We start from the raw sequence: 13,098 nt of genomic DNA on the forward strand, positions 1-13,098 counted from the left end.
GACCAGAAGGCAAGACTGCTGCTTAAACAGGAGGTAAGTTTTCTACACCTGATTCTTTCAAAGGTGGATAAAGATTTGCTGATGGAATTTTATTTTTTTGCAGCTACTGTTAGTTGCATGTTGTGGCATTTTGGTGTTGAATTACTTAAAGTATGCTGAATTTTTGCTTAGAGTGGCTTCCTGAAGAAAGTGGAATAGGAAATAGGCTTGGAAAATGGAATAGAGATAAAGGCTTTTATTACAGAAGAATTATTGGTATCATTGTAGCACCAAATGACACAAGACAGAGTTGGTGAGAAGGTCATTCTGTAAAAAAAAGTTACCAAGAGGACTGCTGACATCTAGAGTATATGTGGAAGGAGGAGTGGTTAGGAAAAGGTCAAGTATACAGGAGGATAGTGAAGATCATCTGGTATTCTAGTTTCCTTTATCTTAGTAACATAGCATTTTTTGAAAAAAAATTTCAAGAGGTGGAGGAGGTTGTTGTCCAGATTTATAAGGCAATGCACTTTAGGACTAAAAGGTTACATGCTCTGTATCTTACTGATGGTACTGGATTGCAGGAGATTGATGAGGCTATGAAATTGGGAGTAATAGTGGACAGGGAGTATAAGTTAAGAGGACATATTGCAAAAGTTGCCAAAATAGGATCACTTGGATGTTGAAAAACATGCTAACTAGTAAAGATAGGGAGCTATTTTATTCCCTCTTTATAAGGCTATGATCCAACTGCATCTCAACTACAGTGCACAGATTTGGTCACCTGACTTTCATTAGGATTAGAGGGTGATAGAGAATCCAGAGATGAGTAATCAAGCTGGTGACAGGTCTGTGAAATTCTCCCTATGAGGATAAGCTGAAGGTGGGTTGGTTGCAAAGTTTAGTTGTATGCAGAAAAGAGGGGAGATGATAGAAGGTCATAAATTATTTGTAAGTAAAGTAAGTTAGTAAATGGATTCTATAAGATTGATGCAAAAGAAGTTTTTCAATAGATAATGAATAGAAAGAGAACTAGAAGTCAGCCATGGAAGCTGTGTAAGAGTATGGTGAGTAAGGTTGTGAGGACTATATTTTTTGCTTGGAGAATGGTGAGTGAGTGGAATGGATTGCTAAAATAAGATGTGACTGCACTGACAGCAAACAAGTTTAAGGAGAGGTATGATAAGTATTGTGTGTATAAAGGTTAGTGAGGATCTCCCACAATAAGTCCATTGCAACTCTATGGAGTTGAAATAATAATAATTAATAATAATAATCAACAGAACTCTACATTTTCTCACATCAAACATTCGACAAAACATAGACTGCAAAAAAAAATATATTGCCATTCCTTACATATTGGGCACCTCATAAAAATCTCATAAGCGCTTTAAAAAAAAATAATAATATTTAGACATCCTTCAAGCCTTGCCTAAAACTTAGCCACCTTTATCCATTCACCAAAAGATCCTCTTTGGCACCTTGATCATCCTGTTGTTAGTTTACAGTACTTACTGCTGCAAGATATTTCAAAAAAATTTGGTCAAACTTGAACAATTGCCAAATGATGGATAGTACAAGAAACATATCCAACACTACCACTCGGGTATTACAGCCCAGGCAGTTGACATATATTTATTTATTTATTTGTTTATTTTTTTTCTTTTCAATCTCTTTATGTTATGATGTCATTTGCAGGGCATTTGGTGTTCTTTTGTGGGAAGTGTTAACTCTTGGACAGCAACCATATCCTGCACGCACAAACCTAGAAGTTTTAAATTATGTAAGAGGAGGAGGACAATTGGAAAAACCTAATGGTTGTCCCAAAGAGCTGTAAGTAATTCTTAATATTTTAAATATGAAAATCATATTACTTTTTCAGTTTTCCTGTTCATCATTTTGCTAACCAAATTCTCTATTTCTGTTAGTCTCAGCATAACACTGTTATTTATATACATACATACATACATACAGATAACCCTTATATAACCCGGTACTTATACAACATGGTTTCGACATAAAATGGTCTACAAATTGTAGTAACCCTTTATCTTTTCATATATTTTTCACCGCGCGACTTAAAAATCTAATTTTATCTTTGTTAAATTTGAGTCTGCCCGTATCGCACATGTTTTTACATATATATAAATAGCGAATTTATATTAGGGGAAATACCCTTTAGCACACATGTACATCAATTGTTTTTAACATATAAAGTGTTTATTTTGAAAATTGTCTTCGTTTCTGCCAGGAAAGCACGTTAAAAATCATGAGTGTGTTAATCTCAAGCTGAACACTTTATTTTCTGATGATACAATATGTAATGCTTTTTTTTTTATATAAAAAATGTATTTTTATAGTAATGGCCACTTAGAGGGTTTTTGCAATATGGTTGAAAACGAAATTAGTGTATTAATTGATGGGGAAATAGATTTAAATGAGGAGGAACTGGTACAGTTAATAGATAATGGCGAATGAAGTGGAGGAGTGGGGGGGGGGTTCTGCTGAAGATTCTGATTGTGATGAATCCTTTAAAGAATTCAGTTTATAGAAATTAGCAGAAGGATTGGACTTGGCAAGAAAGTTAGGAAGTTATTTTGCGGATAATGATTCCTCAATGGAGCGCTCCAAAAAATTCACAAGACAACTGAATATTTGTTTAGCTCCATATTATGAACTTAATAAAAAATTGCGGCATAGTGGTAAGCAAGGTCTTATTACTGACTTATTGATAACTAAACCAGCTGAAGTGTGCAATGAGAATTATACAAATGATGCCCAAGAGATTTCAAGTGATGACGTCATCTGGACACTTGTAAATAAAGAACATATAGGAAATGTTAGTTTTGAAGACAGTGATGATGATTAAATTATGTAGCTTATTTTATTTTTCCTAAAATATTTATGCATTATGTTCAATGAAGTTTACGTACAATTTATAATTTTTTATAATTTTATACTATGTATTTTTTTCATAGTTTATATGTTTCTTAACTTACATGAATTACCTGAATTAAATAAAAATATATTTTTGTTGGATATGTCATTGTTTATATAATCTTAAAAAAAAGAAAACAATTTCGGGAACCTAACCCTACTTTTTCTATGTGATCTGAGTCTCGCATAATGCGATTTGTATTATGCAGCATTTCTATGGAGCCTAACATCCGTGTTATATGAGGGTTACCTGTGTGTGTGTGTGTGTGTGTGTGTGTGTGTGTGTGTGTGTGTGTGTGTGTGTGTGTGTGTGTGTGTGTGTATACATATATATGTAATCATATTTTTTCAAATAGGGAGAGGGGGATAAATCTTATTTGGTAAGTATTTTTGGAACGGTTGTTATCCGTCACAGTTTATGGTGAGGAATCCAGACAAATATAAAGAAAAATCTATATTTATAAATTTTATTATGTGATTTATGGACAAACCATAGCATGAAATTATTGGTATTTAAAACCTTCCACTAGCTTTACTAACAGTGTTGGAGCTGTAAATTTAGGATAAGGGAGAAAGGATAAAAAATTAAAAATTAATAACATTAAAGAAAGTAATTTCATAAGAGTGTTCAACTTTTTGTAAAATCATACCTCAGTATGATTTTACAAAAAAATATTGTAGTAGCTTTGTAGTAATGCTTTTAAAACTACTGTAATTAAAAACCAAATAAAATAATCTGATAATTTACAAATTGTTGTAAATTTATTTATTATTGTTTTGTTTTATTGTCTAATCATTTGATTTACTTATTTTAAGATCAAAGGATAAAGGGACAGCATCATGTTTCCATGATTATATTGCAGATCTCCAGATAATTTCACTTGACCCTAGTTGCAGTCCCCATTCTCCACCTAAGAGTAAAATGCAGCACCTCTTCCTCCCCACTTTGAGTTAGCCATAAATGCAATACAAGAGAAACATGTGCCCAAAATAGAGGAGGATGTTACCATTATAAGTCTTTCATGGACACAAAGTTTCATCCATTGAAACTTATGTCTGCAAAATCCATACAAAATACTAAGAAATACATGAAATTTCAGTTCCTATTTTTGAAATTAGCAATGCAATGAGCATAAGATCCTTCATCCTATGCTTTATATGGAATATACACTATATTGACAAAAGGATTTGGACATCTATTTGTGGTCAAAAAATGCATTTTAATTACATTTCTAGTACCAAGTAGGACCACCCTTCATGGCATGCTTTCAATCAATTTCTGATACATTGCAACAAAATATTCTTCCATTCCTTAAACAAAACTTCCCCTCCCATTGCTGATGCTGATGACAGCCACTGTAGTTGTGAGTGAATTCAGCATTCTAATTCATCCCAAAGATGTTTGATATGGTTGAGGCCTGAACTCTGAGCCTGCCAGTCCAACACTTGTAGAAACCAGTCTTGGACATGCAGTGCAGTATGGCATGGAGCATTGTTGTGCTAAAACATGCAAGGACCACTGCCGAAATACTTCCACAGCATCATTGGAAGCATGAAGTTGTCTAGGATGTCCAAGTAGCTATCAGATCAGACATCATGATTTTGGTTATGTCCACCTATAGACCAAGCCCCATCCAACTGAAACACGCCATACTATTACTGAGCCTCCTCTAAACTTGACAGTTGGAACGATGCAGTCCTGTTGGAACCATTCCCTGGGTAATCTCCATTTCCAAACATAACCATCTGAGTAAAGCATTTGGAAACATGATTTGTCACTCCACAGAATCCTTTTCCAATCATCTATGGTTCAGAAATGGTATGAAAGATACCAGTCCAAAAGTTGTTTGGTGTTGAGAGGGGGTGATGTGTGGCTTGTTTTCAGCAGCTCTGCCATGGTAACCTAAGGCATGTAAATCTCTGCAGACAGTTTTACTGCTGATGTCCTTGAAACATTTTCCAGATTGGAATACTGGTCTGTATTACTAACACATTTTCATGTTAAAAAAGAGCAAAAACACTTGCCAAGAATGACATATTCAGGGAAAGATAATTACCGTGATGATTATTATCATTCTTATCAGACCTCCATGGAGTCGAGATTTGGTGCAGGAGGTCTTACTATCACATACAGATCAGTCAAAGTGTGTCTGCACTAATTTACTCTCAGGTTATGCATTCCACTCACTAACCACTCTCAACATAAAATAACCTGCTGCATCTTCCCCTACTTGCATTTTTCTTATACAGCTTCCAGTGATGGATTCTTTAATATTGTCTTGCTCCAATTTATTATTATTATTATTATTCAGGCCTCAATGGAGTCAAAAGCCTATCGAGGGAGGTCCTTCCTAAGACATAAAGTCTGTCAAGACTCACTGAGGGGAGGTCCCCCCCTGAGAAACACAAAGTCTATCATACCACTCTTTAAACTCACTGACCATTCTCGCTCCCACCACTCCATCAGGCAATGCATTCCACGGCTCAACCACCCTCCACACAAAGAAACCACTCCTTACCCTCTTGCTCACAGTTTCCTTTCGTAACTTCCAGGGATGGCCTCTTGTCATCACTCCTTCCCGCTGATCAACCAAGCGAACGAACTCCCCAGTGTCAACCCTGTAACCACCTCTCAACAGTTTAAAAGTCTCAATCATATCACCTCTCCTTCTTCTATCCACCAAACTCTGCAGTCCACATTCTCTCAGCCGATCCTCATAACTATCCTTGTACAGTCCTGAAACCATCTTTGTATCCTTTCCACAGTTAATTTATCCCCTTCAAATCCTGGGGACCAAATCTGAGAACAATAGTCCAAGTGTGGTCTGATCAGAGACTTATACAACGGAATAATAACCCTCTTATCTCTGCAGGTCAGTGTCCTTCTCATAATAGCAGCAATCCTCTGTGTTACCTTCACCACCTTTGCAATATGTCCCCTAAACTTCAGGTTTCTATCAATCATCAACCCCAGATCTCTTGTCTCCCCTACTTCCTCTAGTATAACTCCTCCCATAGAGTATGCAGCATCCCATAGATGTTTCCCAAACCTCGACCTTACATTTTGCTGCATTAAACTGACACCCCCATTCATTTGCCCATCTATCTAGCTTATTTAAATCCTCTTGCAGGGCTACCACATCTGCACTATTACTAATAATCCTTCCCAGCTTCGCATCATCTGCAAACAACTGAATATCCCCCTGCAATCCACTGGCTATGTCATTGATATAAAGGTTAAACAATATAGGTCCTAGTACTGAGCCCTGTGGGACCCCACTTGTAACCCTCTGCCTCCTGGAAACTGCTCCACCATACACAACTCTCTGATACCTATCAGACAGCCAATCCTGAATCCAGTTGACCAATCTGACATCCAGACCCATGTGCTGCAACTTAAATATCAGCTTATCATGTGGCACCCTGTCAAATGCCTTCGCCAAGTCTAAGAAAATTGCAGTATATGCCTTTCCCTCATCTAATGTTCTTGTAACTTTATTATAAAAGGCTAGCATATTGCTAAAACAAGAGCGTCCTTTCACAAATCCATGTTGATTCTCACAGATAACATTACCCTCATCTGCCCAATGCTGTACACGGTCCCTCACTACTTTCTCCAAGATCTTAACAACTACTGATGACACACAGACTGGCCTATAATTAGACACTTCCAGTCTGTTACCACCCTTATGCAATGGCACTATCTTACCTTCCTTCCATTCCCTGGGCACCTTTGCCAAAGCCAGACTTTCATTGAAAAGCCACGTTAAAGGTACTGTCAATTCCCTAGCACATTCTCTCAAAACTCGTGGCGAAATACCATCCAGTCCCACAGCTTTACTGACATCCAGAGTACTCAGTATCTGAAACACACTCTCCTCCTGTACCTCCAGACCTCGTACCAGTCCTATCCCTCTAGCATTAAAACTCCTCTAGGATGAAATACTCCAATAAAGTGTTCATTGAACAAAAAATAAACTGTTTTTATCCCACAATATCATTCTTCCACAGTCATTTCTCCTCCTACTGGCCACATAGCTAAAAAATTCCCTAGGATTTTCTTTGGATCTTAGGGCCAATCTCCTCTCATATTGCAGTTTCGCTTTCCTTACCACACTAGTCACTCTTCTGGCCTGTGTCTTATATTCCTCATGCATCTCTTCACCTATCTCCTTATATCTCTTCCATAGCCTCTTTTTCGCATGCAATTCCTGTTTAATATTGTTTGTCATCCACTTTACTCCAAATTGCGTCCTCTTCTTCACTCGTGGTATACAACTTACCATTGCTGATAACAAATATTCTTTCACAATTTCCCACGCACTGGTGATATCCCGGCCTTCCAATTCCTCCCTCCATGAAACTTCCCGAAGTTGATGTCTAAGACTATTATAATCACCTGCCTTATAATTCCACATAAGTTCCCGTCTCTTTGATACTCCTGCATGTCTATTCATTTTCCAAGTCAACACCATATGGTCACTCTCTCCAACTGGTGGGAGAGATGTCAACTCAGTTATTATCAACTCTTCTGATGCTATAACCAAATCCAAAATTTTCGAACCTCTTGTTCCCTCTGTTACATGTTGCCTAAGACATTTGTCCCTCAAGAATTCTAGAAATTCCATTCCCCTATTGCTACATGCATCTTCCTCTCTCCAATTTATACTACTGAAGTTAAAATCTCCCATAACAATCATTCTTCTTGCACTTGCCAAACTTAGCTGTCTAAACATCTCCTGGTCCCCATCCTCTGTGCTCCTGGGTCTGTAGCAACATCCCACTAAATATCCTGTCTTGCCTACCTCTACCTCACACCATACGCTCTCAAAATCATTTGTCTCACTTCCTTCCAAATTTTCCACTCTTAGAGGACATAGGTCATCACTTATCATAAGCAGTACCCCACCACCATGCTTTCCCCTCCTATCCTGACGAAAAATGCTATACCCAGCGACTTCTATTCCTGTTGTTATATCCCCTTCTGTCAACCACGTCTCAGTGATCGCAATAAATTTTGGCCAGGCTGATGCTATCTGTGCCACCATTTCCTCTCCCTTATTCCGGATACTCCTGGCATTAGTATACAGCATATAAATGCCATTGTTTCTATACCCAGCATTATCTCTTCTGGACTCCACTGGGCTCAGTGTTACCTGACATTGTCTCCCTTCTCCCAAGTATCCATTCCCACAAGAGGCCACCCCTGCTATCATCCTCCCTGGGACACACTGACTCGTTCAGAACAGCAATCTCTCCAGATGCCTACGTCCTTCCTCATTCAAATGTAAACGGTCTCTCGCATACAACTCCTCTCTTTCCTCAAACACACTCCAGGCATCCACATATACCAGTCCTCTCTTGTCGCACATTCTCGCTATTATGCCATTCAATATCACCGCTCTTCTGCTCAGCTCATCATTATCATACCTAGGCAACACGCACACTATTTTTCCTCTCTCTGTCTTCTTCCGTACAGTCTGAAGCAAAAATCTCATATCTCTCGCTGCCCGACTTACATTACCACTCAAGTCATTCGTTCCTACCATCACAATCATCTCATCCACCCTTTCACCTCTCTTAATTGCCATAGCCACCCTTTCTATTGTTCCTCCTGGCAAACACTCCTCACGCATCGTATCTTGAACACCACGGATCATTGAGTCACCATACATTATACCTCTTACCATTCCCTCGCTCCTATTGTTTCCATTCTCTCCTCTTCTTTCATTCCCATACCTCTCTCTTCTACTGTTTCCATCCTCTCCTCTTCTAGCACTCCCATACATCTCTCTCATTCCCTCCATCTTAAACCAGTAAAAACTCTCTACTAATTTAATATTATATCACTCATAGCCCCCCCCCCATATCCACAAGATCCACAAATAGCATTAATTTCTTCATACAATCTTCCAGAGAACTGACACCACATTTGTTGATTTTCTCTTTGCCCATTTGTTATATCCATATTTACTATAAATTATGTAGCCTGATCATGAGCTTATACAAGAGAATCATAAATTTTTTATTTCTATTTCACTGTCCTCTGCATCATTACCATAATCTATTGTTAGGTACAGTCTGTTCTCTGAATTTCAGATTCTTAACTTCACTACCATCTGGAACATCTCTCTGCCAATTCTATACTTTGCACCCTACACTTGTCTTGAAAATTTCAAAAACGTATGCACTTTGCAACATTGAAATAGTAGTTGCATTTACTTGTCCACTCACATAGTCTGTTTCGATCTAGCAGTTAGGCTTATGTGCTGCTTTAAACTCATTAGTAGGTTTAATGGAATTAATACTGCACAGTGGAGCAATAAAATACAAGTTTATTGTATCCTATATTTGTCTCAATCTCATCATCATGGATATGATCTCAAAATTATAAAAGCATACACAAAAACACTCAAAACAATAATTGGAAAAAAAATTAGACTAAAAGCCTAAAGTCTTATGAGGGGTACCCTCTTTGTGTGCCATTGGCCAGCTTTCTCTTAGGTGGGATGCCTAAAAATTAGTTTCCCAAGTATTAGGAATTTTAACATGACTATATTTATTAAGATTGGGCTGGTTTACTAAATCTGTTGCTGATTTTTAGAGCAGTCTTTTAAGTTTATATTTCTTGCACTGAAGCATAGAGTTTTTCCCCCCTATTTGATTCTGTGCAACTTGCACAGATAACTTATCCAAAGCATGGTCAGCTAGATACCAGACAGACCATAGTTGTAGCAGTGAATGTATTTCTTGTGTTCTTCTAGGTAGATGTTGGCAGATTTCTCAGTTTGACTATAATAAGATAATTTGCAAGAACAAGAAATCTTGTTCAAGAAACCTAGTTGATGTCCCTCATAATGATCACCCCTTTTGTGCTTGCCAAACTAATTTGCCTAAACATTTCCTGCTCATCACATCTATATTACCTGTTCTGTAGCATCATCCTAATCTTGTTCTATAAACATCTCACAACATATACTCTCAAAGCATTAGTGTTATCACTGAGTTCTCCACCCTGAGAGCACACAGTTCATCTCTTATCATGAGCAACACTCCACCACCATATTTACCTTCCCTATCTTGCTGAAATATCCTATACTCCTTGATTTCTATCCATGTTAGAACATCCTCCTCAGTTAATCAAGTTTTATTGATGGCAACAACCACTGCAGAGACTGAGTTATTCATTGCCACAAACTTATTCCCCCTTTATTCCTAATGCTCCCAGTTAGGAATAAAGGGGGAATTTTTTGTATACAGAAAAACCAGTGCATTGCCAGCATTCTTATAATCATTATTACTCCCCTCATACTCCACCTGGCTCTATAATATAGTGTACAAATATATTAGACTAAATGACCACATTTTTGAAGAGGTAAATGATTTTCAGCACTTTGGTTCCTACATCCTACAACTGACATAGTGAAAAGAAAAGACAAAGCTCTTCAATTCCATAAAAGTTTAACTACTATCTCGAAATCCAATTTCATCACTATTCAATGAGCAGTCAATATAACCAATAGCTTTGGGGTAATATGCCTTTGAACATTATTAGGATATACATAGCAAGATCACATTCCTAACACTGTCATTCTTGAAGAAAGCCAGCAAAGATCCCAATGAATTAAAAAAAAAAAAATCAACTGAGATGGTTGGGACACTAACTTAGAAATCCACCTTCACCTACATTTAGTGTTCTTGTACTCGAGGTCAACTAATGAACACAAGAGGGAGAGGAAGAAGACCAAGCAAACAGCTTTAGCAATATATAAGCAGACTTCTTTTTGAAGATGAAGCTCATGAACCATCTCACATTTACGGCACAAAACAGAGCAACCTGGCTCACTTTCATTTAATAGATTTTAACTCCCTGAGTTTTTTTGCTATATGAATATTTCTATATATAATTCCCTATTTATACATGAAAAAATTATGATGATGGCACTTTGCAGTGTTGAATTGACAGTTCCATACTCTTGCCTAATCTGTTCAAGTGCTCCTGTAAAGCCACAACATCTGTTTGATTCCTCATCACTATCCTGAGTTTTGCATCAACTGCACACAGTTGTATATCACCAGTTAATCCTATCCCAATATCATTAATTTACCAATTAAATAACAATGGTACCGTAACAGGTAAGTAGGGGAACACAGAGAGAAGGGGTTAGAGGAGAGAGAGAGTGTGAGGGATGCAGGTGAGCAATCAAGAAACAGAGTGGTAAGAGGTGTGAGCATGGAGACTTGATGATCCATGGTGTGCAAAATGGGATGCCAGAGTAGTGTTTGCCTGGAGGAATGAATAGAAAGTGTGGCCATGGCAATTAAGTGGGGTGAAAGGGTCGATGAGATGATTGTGATGGTGGGCATGAATGACTTGAGAGGCAGTGTAAATCGAGTGGCAAGAGAACTGAGATTCATGCTTGAAGTTGTACAAAAGAAAATGCAGAGAGGAAAGATAGTGTGTGTGTGTTATTACCCAGGTATGATAATGACGAGCTGAGCAGAAGAGCAGTAATAACGAATAGCATAATAACCAGAATTGTCAGAAGAGAGGATTGGAATATGTGGAGGACATTTGAGGAGAAAGTAGCTGTATGCGAGAGACCACTTGCATTTTAATTAACAAGGACATAGGCATCTGGAGGGATTGCTTTGCTGTTTTCTGAACAAGTCGGTGTGTGTGTCAATGCAGGGAAACTAGAATTTCCAGGGTGAACGGAAACAGGAGCACCCATCCCCACAAGAGTAGGGGTGGGTACTTTGGGGAAGGGTGAAACGACACCAGGTAACACTGAGTCCAGTGGAGTCTGGAGGGGATAATGATAGGTATAGAAGGAGTGATATTTTTATGCTTTATACTAATGTCATGATTATCTGGAATAAAGGAGATAAATTGGTGGCACTGATAGCATCAGCCTAGCCAAAGATTATTGGGATCTCTGAGACGTGGTTGACAGAAGATGATATAATAACAGGAATAGAAGTAGCAGGGTACAGCATTTTCCGGAGCACAGAGGATGGGGAGCAGATGTTTAGGCAGTTGAGCTTGGCAGGTGCAAGAAGAATGGTTGTTATGGGAAATTTTAGCTACAGCAGTATAAGTTAGGAAGAGCAAAATGCGTGTAGTAATAAGGGAATAGAATTTCTAGAATTCTTGAGGGACAAATATCTTAGACAACATGTAATAAAGAGAACAAAAGGTTCAAGAGTTTTGGATTTTGTCATAGCATCAGAAGAGCTGATAATAACTGAGATGACATCTCTCCCCACCCCTGCCCTGTTAGTTGATGTGGCTTTGACTTGGAAGATGAATAGACATGCAGGAGTATCAAAGAAAAGGGAACATATATGGAATTATAAGGCAAGTGATTTTTTAATAGTCTTAGATATCAACTTGGGGCAGTTCCATCGACGGCAGAATTGGAAGGCCCAGATATCATCAGTGCTTTGGAAATTGTGAAGGAATATTTGTTAGCAGCAATACTAAGCTGTAATTCATGAGTGAAGAAGAGGACACAATTTAGTATAAAGTGGATAACAAACAGGAGCTGCGGGTGAAAAAGAGGTTATGGAAGAGATATAAGAAGAGGAGTGGAGAGTGCATGCTTGAAGAATATAAGACTCAGGCCAGGAGAATAATTAGCATGGTAAGGAAGGCAAAATTGGATGGTATTTCCCCACAGGTTTTGAGAGAATGTACTAAAGAACTGACAGCTCCATTGACCTGGCTTTTCAATGAAAGCCTGGCTGCCGGAAAGGTACCCAAGGAATGGAAGGAAGGTAAGATAGTGCCATTGCATAAGGGCGGTAGCAAACTGGAAGTGTCTAACTATAGGCCAGTTTGTGTTTCATCAGTAGTTGTTAAGATCTTGGAGAAATTAGTGAGGGACCATATGCAGTGTTGGGCAGCTGATGGAATGTTATCAGTGAGAGTCAACATGGATTTGTTAAGGGACGCTCTTGCTTTAGTAATATGATCACCTTTTATAATAAAGTGACAAGAGCAGTTGATGAGGGAAAGGCATATAATGCCATTCTCTATTTTTTTGGATTTTACAAAAGCATTTGACAGGGTGCCACATGATAAGCTGATATTTAAGTTGCAGCACATGGGTGTAATTTTTTTTTTTTTTTTAATGATATGTAATGAGTATAAATTTATTTGTTAATTGTATTTACTCT

General features: G+C 38.0%; 1 protein-coding gene across 1 annotated transcript in view; it reads left to right on the forward strand.

Moving 5' to 3' along the window:
* The window catches only part of LOC150096198 (proto-oncogene tyrosine-protein kinase ROS-like), a 481,253-nt gene that overhangs the window by 402,975 nt on the left and 65,180 nt on the right, over nt 1-13,098 (forward strand). Inside the window, exon 36 of the mRNA XM_090409003.1 lies at nt 1,678-1,812. Within this exon, the coding sequence (XP_090265129.1) occupies nt 1,678-1,812 (135 nt within the window). The remainder of the gene's footprint in view (nt 1-1,677; nt 1,813-13,098) is intronic.

This window comes from Typopeltis vanoorti, chromosome 19 (assembly GCF_054136105.1).
Source record: "Typopeltis vanoorti isolate ZY-2024b chromosome 19, IOZ_Tvanoo_1.0, whole genome shotgun sequence".
Lineage (NCBI taxonomy): Eukaryota > Metazoa > Arthropoda > Arachnida > Uropygi > Thelyphonidae > Typopeltis > Typopeltis vanoorti.